General features: G+C 34.4%; 1 protein-coding gene and 1 non-coding gene across 3 annotated transcripts in view; both read left to right on the top strand.

Annotated features, from left to right (window-relative positions):
- Positions 1 to 25,084, top strand: part of NAA15 (N-alpha-acetyltransferase 15, NatA auxiliary subunit) — an 81,693-nt gene that overhangs the window by 33,513 nt on the left and 23,096 nt on the right. For both annotated transcript variants that reach the window (XM_039249145.1, XM_039249144.1), the window contains exons 3-14: positions 523 to 627; positions 3,742 to 3,899; positions 4,726 to 4,860; positions 6,298 to 6,451; positions 9,784 to 9,903; positions 11,493 to 11,588; positions 11,735 to 11,841; positions 13,640 to 13,712; positions 17,075 to 17,244; positions 18,539 to 18,691; positions 19,250 to 19,378; positions 20,465 to 20,678. In XM_039249145.1, coding sequence (XP_039105076.1) covers positions 523 to 627; positions 3,742 to 3,899; positions 4,726 to 4,860; positions 6,298 to 6,451; positions 9,784 to 9,903; positions 11,493 to 11,588; positions 11,735 to 11,841; positions 13,640 to 13,712; positions 17,075 to 17,244; positions 18,539 to 18,691; positions 19,250 to 19,378; positions 20,465 to 20,678 — 1,614 coding nt within the window. The remainder of the gene's footprint in view (positions 1 to 522; positions 628 to 3,741; positions 3,900 to 4,725; positions 4,861 to 6,297; positions 6,452 to 9,783; positions 9,904 to 11,492; positions 11,589 to 11,734; positions 11,842 to 13,639; positions 13,713 to 17,074; positions 17,245 to 18,538; positions 18,692 to 19,249; positions 19,379 to 20,464; positions 20,679 to 25,084) is intronic.
- Positions 14,604 to 14,710, top strand: LOC120243141. Its single transcript, XR_005531231.1, has one exon. It is a non-coding gene; the product is annotated as a U6 spliceosomal RNA (small nuclear RNA).

Raw genomic sequence — 25,084 nt, 5'->3', positions numbered from 1 at the left:
TGTCTCTTGTTAGCACACATATTATCAGATGTTCATGCATTTTTGTATCTTTTTATCTAAAAAATTCTAGGGATGCTTAGAGAATAGAAATGTGTATACCAGATTTGTCAGTTTTTAAAATATTTTAGTTACGTACAAACCTGGAAATTTTCTAACTAATCTTGAATATTTAAATTCTCAGGGTAGGGGCGCCTGGGTGGCTTAGTCGGTTTAGCGTCCGACTTTCGCTTAGGTCATGATCTCGTGGTTTGTGGGTTCGAGCCCCGCGTCGGGCTCTGTGCTGACTGCTAGCTCGGAGCCTGGAGCCTGTTTCAGTCTGTGACTCCCTCTCTCTCTGACTCTCCCCTGCTCACGCTGTCTCTCCCTCTCTCTCGAAATTAAAAAAATTAAAAAGTAATTCTCAGGGTAATATAAAAATTTTTTGAGATAAAAATTTTTTGAGATTATGATCACTTTTTTTGTTAATTATTCTTTATGTTAATTTTTATTTCTTTCTCTCCTTTTTTTTTTTTTTTTAAATAGAAACCCTGGCTATGAAAGGATTAACATTGAACTGTTTGGGGAAAAAGGAAGAAGCTTATGAATTGGTTCGTAGAGGTTTGAGAAATGACTTGAAGAGTCATGTGTGTATCCTTTTTGAGATATGTTTAAGGATTGGATTGGGGTGTCTTGAGCTAAGATAGCAATTTGGGAGTCAGAAATTTTAGATTCCTCTTATGTGTAACTCCAGAGGAGATGGTTTCTTTTTTACATTGAATAACCACAGCTGTCTTCATGGAACATTTTTATGTACCTACCTTTTTTCTGACATCAGTTCTATTCAGGTAAATTGAACTTGCCTTTTAAAATACTATAGTCACGGCAAGGCCCCCTTCCCCCCGCCACGGTTAGTTTCCTTTTCTGCAGGTTCAGTTACCTGAGGTCAGCTGTGGTCTGGATGCACAATATCCTTCTGACACACCATCAGGTCAGTAGTGGCATCACAGTGCCTGCGTCATTCACCTCACTTCATCTCATCATGTGGACATTTTATCATCTTATATCACAAAAAAAAAGGGTAAGTATGGTACAATAAAATATTTGAGAGGGAGACCACATTCACAAAACTTTTATTATGGTATATTATTATAGCTGTTCTATTTTGTTGTTAGTTATTGTTGTTAATCTCTTACCATGCCTAATTTGTAAATTCAGCTTTATTGTAGGTATTTGTGTATAGGCAAAAACATAGTATAGATAGGTTTCAGTACTATCTGTTGTTTCAGGCATTTACTGGGGTTCTTAAAACATATCCCCCACAGATAAGGGAGTGACTGTTTTTATGAAAGCTCTTCCCACACCTACAAATAAAGAAGCACCCTGCAGATTTCATCATCATACTAAATTCAGAGAAAACAGAGGCAGTGTTGTATACTGATTAATAGCACAGGCTTTGGAGTGTGCTTCCCTTGGGTTTGAATTTCACTTCAGCTTCTTTCTGTGATCTTAGGGCTTCGTTTTCTCATGTGTAAAATGAGGATAACCATACCCACTTCATTGTGGTATTGTAAAGATTTAGTGATGAGATATATTTGATGTTTGACTTAGTCTCTGATAACACTAAGATACTGTACCAGAAATATTTAAGAGAAGTGTAAAGTTAGGAGCAAGTACAAATATCTGAGGGAAGACAGAGAAAAAAACTGAGGGTTGCTCTTTTTTTAAATAGTTTTTTTTTAACAAATATATCTTTACCTCTTATAAGCTGACATAATTTTTAGTGCCAAGACACTTAGCAAAATTTCAAGTGTTTACTAGGCCTCTGGCATACTACAGATGAAGAAAAGATAGATTTTGCTCTCAAGGAATTACAGTCTAGTGAAGAAAGGAACTTATTAGCAGCATATACAGAAAAATGTTCGAGTTTTACATAAAGCATTACAGCTTGTTCAGAAATTATCAGTAATCCATTAATGCGAAACTAAGTGAGTTGGGAATAAGCAGAAATTCAAAGGGTAATCAAAGGACTAGTTAGTAAAACTGTCGTTTTCATCATTTTTAATGATTACATAGTGTTCTGTATGTATTCACCTATGATTTATTTATGTTCCTCTTTTTTTTTTTTTTTTTAATTTTATTTATTTTGAGAGAGCAAGCGAGGGAGAGAGAGATTCCTAAGCAGGCCCCATGCTCAGTGTGGAGACTGACCTAGGGCTTCATCTCACTACCACAACCTCACTATCTGAGCCAATATCAGGAGTTGGAAACTTAACCAACTGAGCCACCGAGGCGCCCCTTATTTGTGTTCCTCTTGATGGGCATATGTTTCTTTAAATTTTTAGTAATGTTAAACTCCTTAAGTATAGATTTTTAGGCAGTAAGGTTTAGAGACAGTTAAGAGGTTGTTATAATGCATAAGAGAGGTGATCAAGTCCTGAAATAATAGGTAATAGGGGTCAGATTATGAAAGGTAGCGTGTCTTAGGCTTTTAAAAACATTTTCCAACCAACTGAGAAGATTGTGTTAAACTTTATTTTGTCATTTATATTATAAAAGCAAGGATTTATCAAATAAAATTTATGATATTAAATATGTATTTTCAGTTACATGTGCCATCCTAGACATTATGTATTTTACTGACTCTGGCATGAAAGTTGTTTGATTGAAAAATTTGAATTTCATCTGGGAGAGAAAAACTACAAGTTTCTGGAAAGGGAAGTGAATTCCTTTCTTTTGATTAATATGGCTTTTAGAAAGGTTACTCTGATAGAGACTGAAAGCAGAGAGACTGAAGGTAGGGTGGGTGACTGTAGTAATCAAGGTCTAAAGTGAAATAGACCTATATGAGGGAAGTGTAATTGTTTATATATTTTCCCCCTTTATGGCATTTTTTGCAACCTACTGTAATTTAGTTTACTTATCTGTGCCCTAATTAGACTTTACATTTTTAAAAAATTTATTCTTTTTTTTAAGTTTGTTTATTTTTAGAGCAAGTGAGTGAGAGCAAGTGGGGAAGGGGCAGAGAGAGAGGGAGATGGAAGATCCAAAGCAGGCTCTGCACTATTAGAGCCAATGTAGGGCTTGAACCAACAAGCCGTGAGATCATGACCCCAGCCGAAATCAAGAGTTAGATGCTTACCTGACTGAATCACCCAGACACCCTAGACTTGAACATTTTTGAATGCAGGAAACAGTCTAGTTTGATCACCTACACCCTCCTTATTAAAATATTTTAATAATTATTTGCTAAATGATTTTTAACTTATATGTGGTTTTAATCTTCTGTGTGTTGACTTTTAGGAACTTTAGACTCTGCTAAGTTTTCTATACGGTGGATCTTGTTAGCCAAAGAAACTATACATGATGTAAAATAATTATGTCATGTGTATACCCATTCCCTCTTTCTTCTTGTAAAAATAAAGATAATTCCTAACATATATTGAGCATTTATTTTGTACCAGTATTTTCCATTTAGTTACAAAACTATGCTGTATAGACTTTCTGTTTACATATTATAATTGAAGAAACATAACGAGACTAAATAACTTGTCCAAGTTCACAGCCAGTGAGACAGGTGAGACCTATCTGGCTCAAAAAGGTATGCTGTTTTCACTCTATTAAACTACTCTCTTTATATTTTCTACTTTTTTTCAAAACTTGTAATTTTGTAAATAGTTATAGTTTTCTGGGCTTTTTGAGGAATATTATTGGAGTATTATTATTTCTTGACTTGTAGATTGTATCCTTAACCAAATCCTTTAGGTTGGCATGTTTATGGTCTTCTCCAGAGGTCAGACAAGAAATATGATGAAGCCATTAAGTGTTACAGAAATGCATTAAAATGGGATAAAGACAATCTTCAAATCTTAAGGGATCTTTCTTTACTCCAAATTCAAATGAGAGATCTTGAGGGTTACAGGGTAAGTAAAGTAGGATTTTTTTATTCTAAGGGGAAAGTAGTGTTCAAATATTTAAAACTTTTGAGTACTTCCTGAAAACAAAATTTTCTGTTCTTAAAATAGAATTTAATTGAGTCTTACCCATACTTCCCCTCCCCCCAGTAGTGATTGTGTATTTGTTCTGACTGGACTAATCCAATTTTTACAAATACATTATTTTACTCCAAGGCAGAATTGGATTACTGTGTAGAATGGAGTTAATTCAATGAAAATTAACATGTATGTTCCTCAAGTAGGCAATGCCTTTGTCTCCTATTAACATGTAAATACAACCTTTAGTTCTCACATTTGTCTGGGAAGTGTATTTGTTTCTTCTGTCTCCATTGAGACTAGTATCCTGTCTTTGTACCTATATTTTAACTCTTAAATCAGTATTAATTCAGATCTGTTTAGTCTTTGTCATATGTGCTCAGTCTTTGTAATATCAGTGGATCTTAATTCAGTAGGTGGGGTGTGCATTTTTAAAAAAATTTTTCTTTTGTACTAGCCTTTCCATCCTGCCCCGCTCCCCCCTTTTTTAAAGTAATTCAGAAAAGAATAAAGCATATTTGGTCTTGACTTTTAAAATAGTTAGAAGATTGTCTTGGAAGCTTCATTTGTACCTCTTACCAAATATTTTTTGCAGCTATAAAGCTACACAATGGATGTCTGAAGCTCTTTTCCATTATTATTCCCTGTATTGTGTTGCAAATTGATCTGCATTATTGGGTAAATTAATATAATCTTTTAAGAAGAATTTGTTTTCACTGTAAACTTAAGAAAAAGTGGTCTTTTTTTCCCCTTAAAGGAAACGAGATATCAGTTACTTCAGCTGCGCCCTGCACAGAGAGCATCATGGATTGGTTATGCTATTGCTTACCATTTATTAGAAGATTATGAAATGGCCGCAAAGATATTAGAAGAATTTAGGAAAACTCAGCAGGTAACAAACAAAAACTAGACCTAGTAAACTGGGTCTAATTCTAATTATGAAAAAGAAGTGTACGTAGACTTGCTCACTTTCTATCTTGAAGTAGTTCAAAGTTACAGAAAAGTTGCAAGAATAGTACAAAGAACTCCATATGGGAGTTCACTCACATTATCTCATTGTTAATACCTAACATATTTATTTTACAATCTCTGTATCTATTTAACTATTAAATTTTTTCCTTAAACATTTGAGAGTAATGCAGGCACCATGATCTTTACTCATAAATCCATTACTGTGATATTTCCTAAGAATAAGTCTGTAGTTATCAACTGTGTATACACAATACAATATAGATTTCCAAAAAATTAGGAAATTTAACTTTGAGTATTATTTATTATCTAATCCACAGCCAATATTAAAAACGTATTGATTGTTTTGTTTACATCCTAAAATTTTTCCCCCCATTACTAGAATCATAACTTGTATTTAGTTGTCATTTCTATTCAGTCTGATTTAGTCTGGAAGTTTAAAGTTTAATAAGTTCTTTGTATTTCATGACCTTTATATTTTTCAAGAAGTAGAGCAGGTGCTTTTGTAGAATGCCCATCAACTTGGATTTGTTTGGGATTTCCTCATTATAGTTATGTATTTAAGCATTTTTGGCAGGAAACCACAAAAGTGATGTTTAGCCCTTCTCAGTTCATCACGTTGAGAGGCGCATAATGTCTGTTTCATTTATTTATTATTATTTTTTTAATGTTTGTTTTTGAAAAAGAAAAAGAATGTGAGCAAGGGAGGGGCAGAGAGAGAGAGAGAGAGAGACAGAATCCAAAGCAGGCTCCAGGCTCCAAGCTGTCAACACAGAGCTCAGGGTGGGGCTTGAACCCACAAACTTCAAAACCAATGACCTGAGCTGAAGTCAGACGCCTAGCCACCAGAGCCACCCAGGCACCCCTGTTTGTTGCATTTAATACTTGGTTAAGGTGGTGTCTGCCAGGTTTCTTCACTGTAAAATTATTTTTTTTTTACTCTTTGTGTTTAGTCAGCAGTTTGAGATTTTCTAAATAGCCTGTTCCTCATCAAACTTTCACCAATAGTTTTAACATTCATTGATTCTTGCCTGAATCACCTGTTTTATAATAGTTGCAACATGGTTATTCTCTTATTTTTTCTAAGTTTCTTAAATATTTGACATTCTTCTGTTAAGTAAGAGCCTTCCTTTCTCCCCTGTTTTATATGTAAGGATTTAGAGATTGTTTATTCAAGTTAATATTGTCACTATTTACTTAATTCCTCCCTAGACAGATATTTAGGGATTCTTTTTAAAAAATGAATTTTATCAATCAGATATTATCCTTTGACATCTTATATGTATTTTGAGTGTATAAACAATTTTCTAATAATGAAAACAAAATGCTTACTGTTAGTATTCCTTATATCCATATATAGACATCCCCTGATAAAGTGGATTATGAATATAGCGAACTCCTTTTATATCAGAACCAAGTTCTTCGGGAAGCAGGTCTTTATAGAGAAGCCCTGGAACATCTTTGTACCTATGAAAAGCAGATTTGTGATAAACTTGCTGTAGAAGAAACCAAAGGTATTTTTTTAAGAATATCATTTATTCTATTATTTAATTACAACAAAGAGCAAGGCTAAAAAATGTAGTTGCTGATAATTGTATATAATTCAACTTTTTATAGAAAATCTGTCTTACTCATGCGCTTTGAGTAATTTGTGATGTGGGAAAGTACACATCTGAACAATGGGTATTATTGATATAGGAAAAAATAATTGTGAAAAACAATGATTACAAGAAATGGCTCAATATTTTTTTAAATAAAATGTTTATTTGAAAATATTAGGAATAAGTTTCTTAGGAACAGTTTATTAGCAAAACTGAATGTGTTACTGACTTATTGGCAAGTCGTTCTTTACTTAAGTAAATATGGAGCAGTCACAGAGTCTTCCTGGTTTATCTAAGTGTCTTTCTGGACATAGAGTATGAATTGAAACCAGAGGTTTGACTCTTGTGTGGATTGTGATTGGAGGAGTGGATCCTTACATAAAGCTCTCCAACGCTGCCATTTATTAGAGAGCTGAGCAAAAAGAATCTCAGAGTTTCAAAGTTGAGGAACTGATTATGGAAAATGAAAGAATAACAAGTAACTGAAAATAGAAATACTTTTCTAAGAGTTACTATCTGAAATGTCACTTTGCCCTTGTTAGTCAGGGAATTGAGATTTGCTGTTTTCAGATCCCTTTGGCTCCTTTTGAAGTTGAACACTAAAAAAAGTGTGATACTTGTGTGTATAGTAGATAAGCCATTATTTGCCAGATGAACTTTCAGTAGAGGATAATGCTATTTGCAAGACAAAATTGAAGTATAAGGTTGCTGGAAATCATTTGTGAACTACAGATCTGAGATAGCCATCTTACATTTGAGTTGATCACCCATTTGTGGTCTATTAGTTATAAAGGGAGGGGATGACTTTTGGAAAATTCACAAGATTGGAAAAAACTAGTTTGGGTTCCTTTATTGGCTTCTAACTAGCTTTATGACCAAGTGCAAGGCTTAGACCTTTGTTTCTTTATTGAAATACATGTTAGTTTTCAAAATACTCTTAAGTACATTATTTCATTTGATCCTTTTGATACCTCTATTAGTGAGAAAGAATGACAGATCAAATTAGATGAGGACTCAGAATTGGTCAGTGGACTTTAGGAAATTGGAAGTTATTGGTGATCTTAACAAAAGCACTCTTTGAACATCTGGAAGGAGGGTGGTAAAACTCCACATAAATCAAGTAGAACTAAATGACATTGGAAGTTGAGGAATTAAAGATAGCATGCATCGAAGACTCATAAAATGAGTTTTGTTGCTAGGGAAACAAAAATGTGGTGATGCTAGATGAAATGGAATACAGGATCAAAGGAGGTTTGTTTTGTTTTGTTTTGTCTTGTTTTTACATCATGTGCTTGTGCTCACTGGAGAATAATCCAGTAGAGGCAGACTATTTGATACAGCAAAGAAGATGAGATCTAGTGGATAAACTGAAGGATTAGCTTTAGATGACAACATGAATAGTTCACAGTAACGAAAGGGTAGAGTATATAGAGAAGTAAGTGTACAGATATAGTGGACATTTGGGAGTTCCCTTCTAGTCGTTTCCATTTTCCTAGGTGAAATAGGAAACAGCCATCATTTCATTCCAAAAAAGGTATGTATTGTCTATTTACAGTGAGTCAGATATTGAGGACAAGGTATATAACGAGAATAGAAAGGAACTGAGAGTAGAACATTAATTTTTGGAAATTCCAGTAATAAAAGCATTTTTGTTAGTGGTCTGAATAATTTGGGAACTTCCTGGGGTGGGTGAGTGGGCATAGTTAGGCAGAAAGTCTCCTTGTTAATTCTTCCACCATCAGTTCCTTGTGCAAAGAAAAAGTGGTAGAAAATTAAGGAAAGGAAATGTTGGATGCATGTAGTGTAGGGAAGAAAAGTTGCAGGATTTTTTTTGTTCTCAGTGAAGTAGGTTTTTGGGTAGTATAGAGCAATCATCAACCTTGGCACTATTTCGAGCCCAAGATGTTGGGGATGGAAGCATCCTGTATGTTGCAGAAAGTTTAGCAGCATCCCTAGCTTCTACTTAGCAGAATATCAGTAGCATCACCCCATCCCTTTTTGTGATAACCAAAAAATATTTCCAGATATTACCAAATGTCTTCTGGGTGGCAAAGTGACCTTGACTGAGAGCCAGTGATACAGGTGTTAAGCAGAAGGGCTCTCTTTTAGTCAAATTACTTGGATTCAGATCCTGATTCCAACAATTAACCATCGGGAAGACCATCAGCAAATTTACTTTTTTCTGCTTTAAAATAATAAAAATAATACTAATGTATTTTATAGAGTTTTGAAAATTGATTTAATTCATGTGAAACATTTAAGTCACTGGAACAGAGCGAACAGTGAGTAAGTGTTCACTTTTATTGTCTGATGAGAGCAGAGAATACAAGGGTGAAGTTGCGATTCGAAAATAATACCTTTGGTTGGAAACCCATTAAGGATAAGGATTTAGGCATTCATAGATTTCTAGTGAAACCAGTGCCTCTGTCTGTTCATCTAATGACTTGGTTCCTTTTCTGAGAAGGTGCTCAGCAAACAAACATTTGGGATGATGTAGGCCTTAAGTCAGTTTTGAGACTGATTTTGATATTTGGGGCTGCTAGTATCATTTAGGGATGAGATTGCTTTGCAGCGCAGAGAAAACCAGCAATGAATCTAAGTTACTAAGAGGTCTAAAGGAAAGGGAATGGCTTTTCTTTAAGATTCAAGGCTAGGATTAGTGAGACAAGAGTAAGCTAGAGAAGACAGTTCATCTTATAGCAAGATAGGTACCCTATTTGGTGGTTCAAAGAGATGAAAAAGCAGGTTTTGAATGTGGCCATGACTGTGGGCTGCTAGAGAAGAATTGATTAGGGGACATAAGGTCCCCTCTAACATAAGGTTATGTTAGTACTCTAACATAAGGACATACTCTAACATAAGGTTATGTTAGTACTCTAACATAAGGACATACTCTAACATAAGGTTAGAGTATTGGATTGGGTCTTTAGTTCAGACGTTGAAATTATATGTCCAGAATAGTTTAGTAGCAGATGGTAGATTGGTGATTGTGTTCAGTGAATTTGGGGAAATAGCTTGGAGTTAGACAAATACCTGAATAAATTGAGGATGTGGAGAGGATGGCGTTTCTAAATATGAACTTCAGAAAAAGAGACGAAATAACATGGTAGTCTTGTTGAAGGAAATTGGAAACTTAGGACACCAAATCCATTTCCCAATATTGAGGAGGTTTTAAGAGAAAGTTTAAGGAAAAGTTACAGCTATAATCAGAAGACATTTGGTTAACTTAATTTGTTTTTCATCAGGGGAACTTCTGTTGCAGTTAGGTCGTTTGGAAGATGCAGCTGATGTTTATAGAGGATTACAAGAGAGAAATCCTGAAAATTGGGCCTATTACAAAGGCCTGGAAAAGGCACTCAAACCAGGTACTATTGTTCAAAAAACTTCCTTTTCTTTTTAAAAAATTTTAGTAATGTTTGTCTATTTTTGAGAGAGCATAAGCAGGGAAAGAGCAGAGAGAGAGGGAGACAGAGAATCTGAAGCAGCCTCCATGCTGTCACAAAGCCCAACATGGGGCTCAAACCCATGAAACATGAGATCATGACCTGAGCTGAAGTCGGACGCTCAACTGACTGAGCCACTCAGGTGCCCATAAAACTTCCTTTTTGTTTTAATTGCGTCTTTTGTTGATAAATATTAACTCACTGGAAAACAACTAGAAAAATAGAGGTTAAGAATTGATTCAAAATCTGAATACAAAAGTACGGTTGCAAACTTCCATTTAATTTGGCATACTGAGTATTTTCTGAAACCTCTCTTCTACAGATTTATAGAAGTACTTGAGAAAAGAGTTACAGAGACAACTTTGACAAATTCACAAATGGCATGGCAGCATCAAAAAATTGAAAGGGAAATTTCTACTGACAGAAACGTCTCCTTACATAGAGATGTCTCCCTAAAGGGAAGAAGCAAGCAAAGTCTGTGGCCACAGTACCATGGCCTCCCAAGGGCACATGAATGTAGCCATGCTGAACGAGTAGCACTGTTTCCTGTATGGGAAGAGGGACTAAATTTCCATTACTCAAATGAACTTGGGTCCAGAGACTCTCCCCACAACACCCCCACTGCCCTCTCCTGTGAATTGGACCTGCTTGTGAAGACAAGCCTAGAAACATGCCCTCTAAAAATGGGGTCCTTACCCAAGATGATCTAATTTGAAGCTGTTTCCCTTAAGACTGGTAGTGATCCATTATTGATACATTGATATAAGCAAAGAATCTTATAACAAAGAATATTGTACTACTCTGGAATACCATCACAAGAATGGTTATCATTCATGCCAGCAAAAGGGAGTAATGGAAGAATCTAGAATGAAAAGAAGGAATTGGCATAAAAATCTTACTAGATTGGATGGAAGAGAGGCCACAGCTGAGGAGAAATTAGTGAACTGGAAGATTGATTGAACAGAGGAGAGTTCTCACTGAGTGAAAGAAGTATGGAGGGGCGCCTGGCTGGCTTAGTCAGTGGAGTATCTGACTCTTGATCTCAGGGTCATGAGTTCAAGCCTCGCTTTGGGTATGGAGCCTACTTAAAAAAAGAAAGAAAAACCTTAGAAAAAAAAATATGGAGAAATGGAAGATTAGGGGATAGATCCAAAAGTTCCAAAATAAACCAAAGGAGAGCCTGAAGAGAATAGTAGAGAAGCCATGGGAAACAGTAATCAAGCCTTTCTCAGAACTAAAGTAAAGGAGTCCTCAGATTTTGAAAGGTACCTAAAGCAGAACAGGATAAAGAAAATTATATATTTTAGATGATTCTAGGTATTTAAAATATGAAAATATTAGAAATACTTAAAAATGATTGTTGGTATATTTAGGTGATTAGATTATAAATGATATTCACCTTCAAATTTTCTGCTTAATAAGAATTTATACTTTGAGAAATTTGTAATTTGCTAGAAAAAACATAACCAGTTAAAATCTTCTATAAAAATAATTTTTTTTTAAATTTACAGCTAATATGTTAGAACGACTAAAAATTTATGAGGAGGCCTGGACTAAATATCCCAGGGGACTGGTGCCAAGAAGACTGCCATTAAACTTTTTATCTGGTGAGAATAATTGCAAAAGGATGAAAATGATGTTAGGAATTACATTTTCCTTGGTTTTAGATATATGAGTATGCATATTAAAATTAAAGTATGCATTTTAGAGTTGTCTGGGTTATTGCAAGTCAACAGAATTTTTTTCTTCCAAGGTGAGAAGTTTAAAGAATGTTTGGATAAGTTTCTAAGGATGAATTTCAGCAAGGGTTGTCCACCAGTCTTCAATACTTTGAGGTCATTATACAAAGATAAGGAAAAGGTAAAGCAAAATATTTTCATTCACCATTATTTTTTTGCTCAATATTTGGAATAGTTGATTCTTGATTATCTCTGCACAATAGTACACATTTTGTTAATCTCGTATCCGATTACCTATCCAGTTTAAATGGTGCTGTGCCTCTTACTTTTCATCCTTTTCTCTTTTTTAGTCAAACAGCTTATTGTTTGCTTACTTTGACTTTTATTTCTGCTATATATTTTGAGTCAGCATAGGTATGAAAAGTTGGTAAGATAGTGATTTCTTCAATGTTTTCTCTAATCCCTTTTCATGGTGAAAGAAGTGATTTTTTAAACTAAGGTTTAACTTCGTAATCAGTCTCCATTTTTATTTGGTAGAAAAATCTGTCAGCAGAGGTTGGTGTCCCAGTAAGTTAACTTATTCTTTAAGCTACGTATAATAATATTCAAATTGCTTGTTAAGAGGATATCTTAATTTAGATTATTTTGCTTGCAAGTACAGTGCCATCAAGACATTTTGATTGGATAAAAAGAAGTCAGTTACAGTGAAGAATCAGAAAAATGGGAGAAATTAAACATGCTAAACACTATAACCTTAAAGCATGGAAGGTGCACTTATTTTCCAGTCTTATTGAGTAGCCCAAAATATGGGCCTTAGTGATGACTTTCACTTTTTTTTTTATTGCATAAATGACATTAATAAAATATGGTCTGTTGCTTTCAGTTTCACTGGAGTGGAAATTTGATGCTTGTGAAGCAGTCTTAATTGTAGAAACATATTTTGATGATTTTCCCTTTTGTGTCATTTAAACCTTTTAAATTGGTTAAAATCATCTAATTTATCATTGAATCTTTCCATTCAAGTTGAAATAGTTTTTTCTTCTGTCCTCATTTCTTAAATTACATAATACTGAATTAAATTCTGTAATGATAATAAATGCCACTGATTCAAACAGGTTTGGGAAAACAAAACTTAGTAAGCATGTAGCTCATCTTGTGGGAGCAGAAGAACATGGGCGCACCAGAATAACCTAGCTGTGACCATTCAGTCCTCACAGTTTTCTGAGGTAATGGAGAGGGCTGGTGTTAATCTGTTGAGTCAGTTAAATTGAGGTCGTTTAGGAGAGCTTCCATAGTAACAGAAATCCATTATAGATGGATTAAGCGAAGGAGGGAATGAATAAATTAAAAGTGTTCACAGATCTGTTACAAAGCCAGGAGCAAGTGGTATAGTCATGATGCAGAGAAACCAGAACCTGGACGGCCACTCATTCTCCTGAATTTCAGAAACTCACCTACTGTTCCGTGTTTCACTTTTACTAATGCTTTCCCTTGGATTGTAAAATTGAGAGTTGATGCTATCATAAGCTTTTGGAATTTCTTTTTTCACATAGTTTTTAATTCTTGATTCTTGAAGGACGGATATTAATTTTGAGTGTCATTTATGTGGATTGAGATAAAAATGAACTAAGAGAAGTCATTCACAGTATTACATCTTTTTGTCCAGCCTTTTCCTTATTTCTAACTCAGCTTGATGCATTATTTTCTAGCAGGGAAAGGAGTTGCCAGTAAGTTTTTAGAAAGTTACACCTTAATAATACCTTCAAAAAAATAACACCTTCAAAAATGTATATAGTTTACTTGCTTTCAAATTTTTATCCAAAAGTTAAGGTTTATAAAAGGGTGTATACATGGCCGTGCATGTGTATTTTGGAATGTTGATTTAGCCCTTTAATAGTAAATAACATGTTTTATAAATGAATAGTAATTGCACTTAACATATTTTATTATTAAAGTGCGCGTCTGTGTTTGTACTCTAGGTGGCGATCATAGAAGAATTGGTAGTAGGTTATGAAACCTCTTTAAAAAGCTGCCGGTTATTTAACCCTAATGGTAAGTGCTCAAGTTTTATATTTAAAAAAAAAAAAAAAAGAAAGAAAAAAGTTTTATATTTTAAAAGCATCGTGAAATTTTTAATATATTGTGAAATTCTTAAACAGAAGGTCAGTATTCATTACTTAGACAGTAAGCTTAATATATTTAAACTTGTTTCTTTTTAAGATGGAGATGCATTAATTTGCACATTATGTGAAAATATTTGGTTAATTATCTTACTGGAAAAAAAATGTAAAATTCTAAACATCTACAAAACTAGTCCTAGTCCTATATTGATCCTCCATCATTTATCTGCCATCCTGTTTCAATAACTTTTAACTCATGGGAAAACATATTTCATCTGTATTCTTAACCTACTTCCCTCTCTCTATTCCCATGTTATTCTGAAGCAAATCCCAAACATCACATCATTTTATTGATGAATATTTCAGGATTCTAATGATCATAACCATAATATCACCACATGTGAACATTAATACTTTTTTAATATCAGAGTAAAAAAGTTCATGTTTACATTTCTAGTTATCTTAGAAATGTCCTTTTTTTTCCATTTTGCTTTTGGAGTTTGTTTGAATGAGGATCCGTATGAAACCTACACTTCAATTTTGATATTCCTCAACTCTCTTTTTAAAAAATATATAGGTTTTCTATTTGCTCTTCTTCTTGCAATTTATTTGTTCAAATTATTAGGTTATTTTCTCAAGTTTTTCTATATTCTGTATTTTGCTGAATGAACTCCCATGGTGTTGCTTTACATGTTATTCCTCTGTTCTTTGAATTTGCTATAAATTAGTTGGATGTAGAGCTGTACAGTCTAGTATGATAGCTCTTAGCCACGTGTTGACTATTAAAATTTTTTAAATTCAATAAAATTTAAATTTATTTCCTGTGCTCGCTTCGGCAGCACATATACTAAAATTGGAATGATACAGAGAAGATTAGCGTGGCCCCTGCGCAAGGATGACACGCAAATTTGTGAAGCGTTCCATATTTTTAAACAATGAAATCTGGCCATGTGTAGCAACATGGATGGACCTTGAGGGTGTTATGCTTACTGAAATAAGTCAGGCAGAGAAGGACAAATACCATATGGTTGCACATATAGGAGGATTAGGAGGAACTTAACTGAGGACCATGGGGGAGAAGAAGGGGGGAAATGGGGGAATGGGAGAGAGGCAAACCATGAGAGACTCTTGAATGCTGAGAAACAAACTGAGGACTGATGGATGTGGGGGGGAGGGGGGAGATGGGCATGGAGGAGGGCACTTGTGGGAGCACTGGGTGTTATATGGAAACCAATTTGACAATAAACTATTTGTAATAAATAAATAAATAAATAAATAAATAAATTTATTTCCTCAGTTACAGTGGCCACATTTCAGAGGCTGCTCTCAGTACCATGTAAAGCCAGTGCCTCCTGCCATATTGCCCAGGACTAATACAGAATGTTTCCCATCATTGCAAAAGCTTCTAACAGACGGGCTTAATGAGATTTAGGTTTTTGTTTTGTTTGGGTTTTTTTGTTTTGCTTTGTTTTTTGGTTGCTTTTTGTTTCCTTTTATTTAAAAATTTTTAAGATTTTTAAAATATTTGAGAGAGAAAGCATGCACATGAGAGAGCAGGGGAGGGGTAGAGAAAGAGAGGGGGACAAAGGAGGCTTGAACTCAGAAGCCATGAACTTATGACCTTGAGCCAAAGCCGGACACTTAACCAACTTAGTCACCCAGGCACCCGGTTCCTTTTAAATTTAAGGGGTGAACAAGATTATTTCATGGGTGGTGGAATGTTCTTCCATCAGGGGGCATTTAGTGTTTATATTGTATGTTATCAACTGTCAGGAATAACAAACTGGTGATACTCTAACATTCATTTTCTATTATCTAATAAGAGAAATTTCCCTTCATCAGTTACCTGTTTATCTAGTATTTGGGTTTCTGTAGGAAAATCAAGATAAATGCTGCTTTTCCCTCCTGCCTTTCCTACTTTTTGTTATTGTTTCCCAGTTTTCAAAATAATGAATTCATTTAGTAGCATCCTTCAAAGATGCCGGTGTACATTTTAAAGGTATTATGAATTCATGGGTTTAAATATACTTGATGTTTTAAGTCATTGCAATTTCAAATGGTTCCAGCCTTCGCATACCATGGTAGTAGTTGATGGCTTTTTTGCAGTTTGGTGTGACAAGATATTCTAGTTCATCTGGCACACTGCCCATAGCAGACCTGGAATCAATTGTTTTTCCAAAGGAGCCCTGGTTCTTCCAGTGGGAAAGCCCAGTATAGGACCTGGGGTGCTCGTTGCTGTTGGGTTGATTATTGTTTCTAGGTCTCAGATTAATTTTAATAATACTTTTTAGAAGGCGTTACCATGGTTTCATTGGTTAATCATCATGATGTTCCTTTGATTATCAGCATTTTCCTACATATTTTACAAATGTGGAAGAGGTTCAATGACATGCCCAAGAATATGCAGCACTTTAGTTGCAGATCTATCAGATCGGGAGTTGGTGAGTTCCACTCCTATTGTTTGTCCACTGAGCCATCCTGCTTTTACTAGGATAAAAATAAGCAATCTGTTGCTTTCTTTGAAAGCAAATAACAGTTCTTAGATTTTAGATACTGGTATCAAATAAAAAAGCATTTTTTAATGTGTGGGTTGTATATTTAACTTACACATTTTCTTGTGAGTATATAGAAGTTGAATTATGAACGAAACTGTAGAGTAAACATTTTTACTTACCTCAGTTTTTGGGTATAGTTTTTATTCAACCTACATTATGCATCATTGCATATCAGCATAATATTAACATATTAAGAATATCATAATCACCAAATCTCTACCACATCACAAATATTTTTATGTAGAGTTTAGTATATTAACTAGAAATATTAAGCAGTCAGGACCAGTTTTTGTTTTTGTTTTGTTTTTGCCTCACATTAATAAAAATTTTGTTTTGATACCTTTTTCCTACCCCTCATAAATAACTTCCTAGTCCACACACTTTTGTAGTCCTAGCCCAGCTTGTCTTCTCCAACTCCTTTCAGTTTCTTTTTTTAGGTAATTTTTAAAAATGTCTTTGATCTCATTTATCATCTGTATTTATTATATAAAGTTCTTACTAAATTCAAGGCATTGTGCTAGGGGCTATAATGATACGGAATAGAAAGCATGGTTCCTTCCAAAGATCCTACAAGTTTAAGGATAGTTTTATAGCTAGATTCATAAACAAATGGTTGAAAGTACTTTTTCGTATTAATAAAGATAAAGCCATTTGGAGGTGGGTACTCTTAATATATGTAATGACTAATCTTGGTTTATTTCCTCTCCCACCCACCCCCCCACCCCCCACTTTTTTAAAGATGATGGAAAAGAGGAACCACCCACTACATTACTTTGGGTCCAGTACTACTTGGCACAACATTATGACAAAATTGGTCAGCCATCGATTGCGTTGGAATACATAAATACCGCTATTGAAAGTACACCTACGTTGATAGAACTCTTTCTTGTGAAAGCTAAAATCTATAAGGTAAAAATCTTGCCCTTTTTTCTTATGAGGTAATGAGTCTTATAATGAATTTTTTCTATAGTTTGTAGATTCTAAAAGCTGTAACAAAAACGATACATTTGCTGGCTGGTAAAACTTGGAATAAGTATAGTGTATTTCTCAGTCTGATTACTTTTAGATTTGTCATGGTCATACTAATTTATTGACTTATATCTGTATATACACACAGATATACACACATGCATATGGTTATTCAGATATGTGGTTATTCGTATTACATATTTTCATGGATTCACATATACACCTGTCTAGTTATTTTGTTGGTTTTAAGTTGTAAGAGTATAAGTAGTCAAAAGTTACTAATTTGCTGTGAAATGTTTGTTTCTTTTAACATTTGAGGATGACCATGATCATTATCTGGTAATCTTAATGAAAGGAAACTGAAGATTTTACCATTTTACTTGTCTTCTTAACTTCTTGGTTCCATTTGAGGCTCCCCAGTTCTATGATTTAGTATCATCTTAAAATAAAGTTGGCTTTTCTCTTTCTTAATACTAATACAAATTAATAATAAAATCTCTTAGGGAAGACATTGTCAACTTAAAACTTATTTACCAAAACTAATGGAATTAAGTGATGTTTTAAAAGCACTTCTTAAAGCCAGATAATGCTCGTTAGTTTTGTGGCTTTGACAAATGGACTAGTTATGTGAAGTAGGATGCATCATGAAACACCCAGTAATAGTCAGTAATGTGTCCTTGTTTCCTTTAAGGTAGAAATTTGGCCACACCTTTGCCCTTTTCTTCTTCTTCTTCTTCTGCTTCTGCTTCTGCTTCTGCTTCTGCTTCTGCTTCTGCTTCTGCCTCTGCCTCTGCCTCTGCTTCTTCTGCTTTTTTTTTTCTTTTACCTTTCAGTGTTGATGAATACTTTTTTTAAAATAAGTATTTTTGTGTTTTAACTGAATTTCCCTGATACTCAGCCATGATACCTTTATGACCATTATATTGTTATAACTTAAAGATTTTATTACTTATTTTTAAGTTTAACCATTGTTTTTGAGTAGTCATCATGTGCCAGGCACTGATGTCGACACTGAGGTATAACAGTAAACAATATTAATAAAACAATTCTTTATTAGCAGGGAACCAGAAAAATATCAAAATGTATACATCTACATTGATTAAGGTTCTAAGATCAGTCAGAATACCTTTGTTTTTCATTTGTGATTTAGTTATCTATCAATAGGTAGGTAACTAATTACATGCCTTGTAAAATTAGCATACTAATTGGTTTATTTGCGTTTCTACCCTATAAGCATGCTGGAAATATTAGAGAAGCTGCAAGGTGGATGGATGAGGCCCAGGCCTTGGACACAGCAGATAGATTTATTAATTCGAAGTGTGCAAAGTACATGTTAAAAGCCAACCTGATAAAAGAGGCTGAAGAAATGTGCTCAAAGTTTACAAGGGTTTGTACACCTACTGTTCTTACGAATAAACAGTCTACACTTGTATACCTTGCTTATTTTTCAAAAATTTTTTCTAATATTTTTACTATCAAAATAGGTTTTTAATTAAATCATTGTTAGTATAATTCAGTATTAGTATAGTTTTGTATGAAACTTTTTTTTAGGTACAATGCATTTTTTGTTATTGTTTGTTTGTTGTACAGTGTGTTTTTAAACTCTGATTTTTATTGACATGGTTCAGATGAAACTTTTTAGGAGTGAAAGGAACTAATATTAATCGGATACCTGCTGGGTACTGGTGTTCTATATCTTATGTTACTCTCCCACCCCAGTTATGTAGATCTTTTGATTATTTACAAAGGTACATTTTTTTAGTGGTTAGAAATACAATTTCAGTTTCTTACACATAATAACTATCCCCTTACTCTGAAAATGGTTAATATAGAAAATGTGTTTGAAAGAATTCAAATCAAGAGACCATATTTTCCTTCTTAAATTCTATAGTGAAATGGTGTGTTTGTTAAGAAATGGTCTTAAATGCATGTAATTTTCATATAGGAAGGAACATCAGCAGTAGAGAATTTGAACGAAATGCAGTGCATGTGGTTCCAGACAGAATGTGCCCAGGCTTATAAGGCAATGAATAAATTTGGTGAAGCACTTAAGAAATGTCATGAGATTGAAAGAGTAAGTACCCTATATGTAGGAGTTTCTTATTTTATTCTGTTATATGTTGGACTTTTGGAGGAACTTTTTTCTTTTCTTCCTCACAGCTAGTGATTTCTGAATATCAGTGTTCACATTTTTTGAGTTTTTTTGATAGAAATGTTACAGACTATATTATGAGCAGACTTCCCCATTGTCTACTCTTCCTGTAAGAATTCATGTAAAAAACCTGGAGAGTTTGTATCTTGGCTATATTCTTACTGATTTTTGAATGTTTCTTTCAAATGGTTGCATCTTCAGTAGTACAGTGCTCATGAAGGTATCCTAGAACCGGTTTGTTACGGGGTTGATTGATGATGCAGTACACCCTTGATATACATAAGGTATCAGTTTTGAAGTCTTCTTACGGTATTTCTGTAGCCTATGTAATTCCTCATTTTTTTGGTAAATTCATAGTTTTCTTGTCCTCTTCACTTTTGATTCATTTCTCTCTAGTGGTTGGCTTTCCTTTTCTGTGTTTTTCACAAATAAAGATAATTTGTATAATTTCATGCTTTTTCTCTTATCAAGTCGAGAACCCCCAAACTTAGTTGAAATGTGTGAGGTTGTGGTTGCTCGATTGACTTACTAATTGATTTCTCTCTCACATACCAACATAATATTGTCTAGGACTCAGATTTGTATTTTCAGAAAAATTACCAAATACTACATACTATAATCTTTGCAGCTCATTCTACATATAAAAACTGAATGATTAATGTGTAAATCTGCTGCATCATTATGTATACTAATAATGTTTGATTTGTCATGCTAGCTTTATTTAAGTATGATTAAGGAAGGAATAAATGTATATGTTTCAAATGATTGTGCTTCCTTTACATTCAGTAAATCGGTGCCTGGTGTTTGCCATATACTGTGATAGGAGGTGGCCATTTGTATTTGCTTACTTGATATGAAAGTATTTATAGTGGATGATTGTAATATGTAATATTTTTTATTTTAATAAATTTTTAATGCATAGGAAGCCAGTAAATCTAAGAGTTTGATTTCTATAGTTTTCTTTGACATTGTTCTACTTCAGTATAATAAAAAAGATGATTTTGTTAGCATTTTATAGAAATCACTGACGACCAGTTTGACTTTCATACTTACTGTATGAGGAAGATTACCCTTAGATCATATGTGGACTTATTAAAACTAGAAGATGTACTTCGACAACATCCATTTTACTTCAAAGCAGCAAGAATTGCTATAGAGATCTATTTGAAGCTTCATGACAACCCCCTAACAGATGAGAATAAAGAACATGAAGCTGATACAGGTATACTATTCAAAGGTTTCTTATTGTATGTTATGATGTGTCTATGTGTATTTATATTTTTGTGTATTTCAGATTTTTCTTGAGCTTTTTGTTAAGCACCTTGTGGGAAGATATTATATATGCTTATAAAATGATGATGGACATTTTGTGAATTTCTAAGCAACGAAAGAAAAATACTGTTTATACTTTGAAAAGTTAAGCAAGAATTTAATTTGCAACTGATGATTAGCTTTTAAGAAGTTGAATCTCATATGAGTTTAACATTTAATAACTGGTTTACCCAGTACTATAAATTGCTAACTACAATACTATAAGTCACTAACTGTATCATTAGTGTTGGCTCTCAGTATATCTCGTTATTCTTCTTTTTAATAGTTATTTATAATTAACCTAATGAGAGGCAAATACTGCTTGAACATTAAGAACCAGCTTGGATGGGGTGCCTGGATGGCTCAGTCAGTTAAGCATCCCTTGATTTCTGCTTAGGTCATGATCTCATGGTCGTGGGATAGAGCCCTACATTGGGCTCTGTGCTGGGCTTGGAGCCTGCTTAAGATTGTCTCTCCCTCTCTTGCCCCTCCTCTGCTCATGCAGTTGTGAGTGCAGGTGCATGCTCGCTTGCTCTCATTCCAAAAAAAAAAAAATATATATATATATATATATAAACCCAGCTTGGAATTAAGCTAGTAAAACTGCCTAGTGATTTATCATTTGGCCAGTTTTTAAGGTGCTATTTTTTATACCATGATGTCAGATGTATAGTATTCCTTAGATAATTATATGGGAAAGATTCTCGGTAAAAATGAGAGAGACATGTAGAAGGATTTAAATTAATTGTGCCTCCAAATATTTTGTGACTTAGTTCATGACAAAAATGTTACAGGAGACGGAGTGTAAGAAGTATGTTCCAGGAGATGGGGTGTAAGAAGTGTGTCACAATTTTATTATTTAGTCCTGAGTTTATTCTTCTTAAGTTATGGTTGGTTGTTTTTCGCGTTCTTCGTCCTGCTAAAGAGGATCCTTTTGTTAATTTGTTATTAAATTTTACTTCCTGTTGCCTAGGAACATTTAAACCCTCGTACAGATTTCACTTGACCCTCTCTCTACCTGTTGTTGCTTCAACTAGTAAGAAAATGCCAGTAAGAATCTACGATCTGTGAAGCTGAGAGCTGTTTATCTTCTGGCTTCTTTTGTTTACCTTTCTGTTCACTCCTACCTTTCTCCTCTTCTTCAAATTATACAAATGTACAATTAACTCAATTATAAAAAGTTACAGCAGTTCAGAAATACACAACAAATATGAAAATTCCCTTTCACTGTTCTCTTCTGTAGGTCATCTTCTTTTAAAGAATGTCCCTATAAAAGGTTCAGTTTCCTTTGTGCACAATTACGTTTATGTGTACATAAACTCTACACACACATTTCAGGACAGTTCTTCGAGATTGTTTGGTTTTCATTTGTTTCATTTTTTTAGCTTCATAAATGAGTGATATTATTCCCAATATTCTGCAACTTAGACTTTATTTTTCATAGTGTTGCTCCATGTCTGGGCATAACTTATGACAGTCATCAGTAATTTTAAGGGCTATGTGGGAACTTGTTTGTGTGTGTGTTTCCCCCCACCATTACAGTGCTATGGTAAATGTCCTTGTACATCATTTTGCACATTTTTATTTAGCATGGATTGTTAGAAGTAGAAATTACTGGGTTAAAAAGTATGAGAATTTGAAATAGTGTCAAATTTCCTTAAAGGTTCATCAGTTTTTATTGCCACAAACACTGTATTGTGAGCTTTTATCTTATTACTAACACTGAAAATTATCCATTCTTTACATTTTTGTTATTTTGAGGGAAGCATCTGCTTTATAATTCCTAAATTTTTATGAGTGGAACGGCTATATATGCTTTCTTGTGGCCTTTGGGTTTCTTGTATGAATTGCCTGCTCATATCTTTTTCCCTTTTTTTAAAAAATTTATTTTTTAATTAACATCAAAGCTAGTTAGCATATAGTGCAACAGCGATATTAGGAGTAGATTCCAGTGATTGATCCCCTATGTATAATACCCAGTGCTCATCCCAACAGGTGTCTTCCTTAATGCCCCTTATCCATTTAGCCCATTCCCCCTCCCATCGCTCCTTTAGCAACCCTCTGTTTGTTCTCTATATTTAAGCGTCTCTTATGTTTTGTCCCCTCCCTGTTTTTATATTATTTTTGCTTCTCTTCCTATGTTCATCTGTTTTGTATCTTAAAGTCCTCTTGTGAGTGAAGTCATATGATATTTGTCTTTCTCTGACTAATTTTGCTTAGCATAATACTTTCTAGTTCTATCCAAGTAGTTGCAAATGGCAAGATTTCATTCTTTTTGATTGCCCAGTAATATTCCATTGTGTGTGTGTGTGTGTGTGTGCGCGCGCGCGCACGCGCGTGTACACATATATATACATACGTGTGTGTATGTACATATATGTATATACACACACGCGCGCACACACCACATCTTCTTTATCCATTCATCCATTGATGGACATTTGGTCTCTTTCCATACTTTTGCTATTGTCGATAGCACTGCTATAAACATTGGAGTGCATGTGCCCCTTCGAAACAGTACCCTTGCATCCCTTGGATCAATACCTAGTAGTGCAATTGCTGGGTTGTAAGGTAGTTCTATTTTTAAGTTTTTGAGGAACCTCCATACTGTTTTCCAGAGTGGCTGTACCAGTTTGCATTCCCACCAGCATTGCAAAAGAGATTCTCTTTCTCCGCATCCCCGCCAACATCTGTTGTTGCCTGGAATTGTTAATTTTAGTCATTCTGACTGTTATGAGGTAGTATCTCATTGTGGTTTTAATTTGTATTTCCCTGATGATGAGTGATGTTGAACAGTTTTTCACGTGTCTATTAGCCATCTGGATGTATTCTTTGGAGAAGTGTCTATTCATGTCTTTTGCCCATTTCTTCACTGGATTATTTGTTTTTTGGGTTATTTTTTTCCCATTTTAGTTTTCAACTTCTTGGCTTATAGGAGTTATGTACATATTCAGGACTTTAATCCTTATTTATATATTGCAGAAATTTTCTTCCTGTTGTACTTAGGTCTTAACTTTATGTTGGGTATCTTTTATTGTGTAAAAGTATTAGTTTCTATGAGATAAAATTTCTTTACTCTTTTGTGGCTTTTAGGTCTTGTATAAAAAGACTTTCTACTTCAAAATTTAAAAGATATTCCTAAATATCTTTAGTGTTCCTTATAGTCGTTCTGCTATGTTTACAGTTTGTTATTTAATCATCTGGAGTTAATTTTTATATACTGATGTGAGGTAGAAGGTAGCTTATTACCTGCAAGTAGACTGCCAGTTCCTCAACAATATTTATTGATAAGTTGTCATATTCTCTACTGATTTAAAATGCCATCTTTAGGGGACTATGGCTGCTCACTTGTGGAGCATGCAACTCTTGAACTTGGGGTTATGAGTTCAAGCCCCATGTTGAGTGTAGAGGTTACTTAAAAATAAAATCTTTAAAAAATAAATGAAGTGGCACATGGGTGGCTCGGTCATTTGGGCCAAATTTGACTCTTGATTTCAGCTCAGGTCGTAATATCAGAGTCATGAGATCGAGCCCCACCTGGACTGGCTCTGTGCTGAGCAAGGAGCCTGCTTAAGATTCATTCCCTTCCCTTTTCTTTCTTTCTCTTCCTCCCCTCCATCCTCCCCCTCTCCCTTTCCCTCTGTGAGCTCGCTCTCTCTCTCAAATGAATGAATGAATAAAATGCCACCTTTATTATGAACTGAGCTCTGAAAAATAATGTAGTGAATTGTGGATATGGTGTCTGGTTGTAACACACATCAAAACTTATTATAAAGACATTAAGACTGCGATATTGATTCCAGTATTCAAGTTTCTGTTCTTCTCTGTCTCTTAATCTAATACTGTGTCTTTAGAATTTTCTTGCCTTTACATGCAGTTTTTGCTTATATGTGAACTGTGGAATTAGCTTGTCTGCCAAAAAGTTTCTTTTGGAATTTTTAATTCGAATTGCGTTTAAAAGACAGATTACTGTTTGGGGTGGGGATGTATTAAACAATATTAAATCTTTGTATACAAGAATGCATATATCTATTTAATTGTCCTATAACTTTGGTGAATTTGTAGAGTAATTTGTAGCATTACTCTCCATGTTTTTTTTTCATTACAGTATTCTGAATTTGTTTTTTTTTAATGTTTATTTATTTATTTATTTTTGAGAGAGATTGTGAGCAGGGTAGGAGGGGCAGAGAGAGGGGGACAGAGGATCTGATGCAGGGTCCACACTGACAGCAGTGAGCCTGGTATGGGGCTCAAAGTCCTGAACTGCAAGTTCATGACCTGAGCTGAAGTTGGAACCTCAACCGAGACACCCAGGTG

The sequence above is a fragment of the Hyaena hyaena genome, unplaced genomic scaffold, assembly GCF_003009895.1.
Source record: "Hyaena hyaena isolate Hyena2069 unplaced genomic scaffold, ASM300989v1 scaffold_333, whole genome shotgun sequence".
Classification (NCBI taxonomy): Eukaryota; Metazoa; Chordata; class Mammalia; order Carnivora; family Hyaenidae; genus Hyaena; species Hyaena hyaena.
Note: the sequence above shows the minus strand (reverse complement) of the source record. Positions and strands in the feature narration are given on the sequence as shown.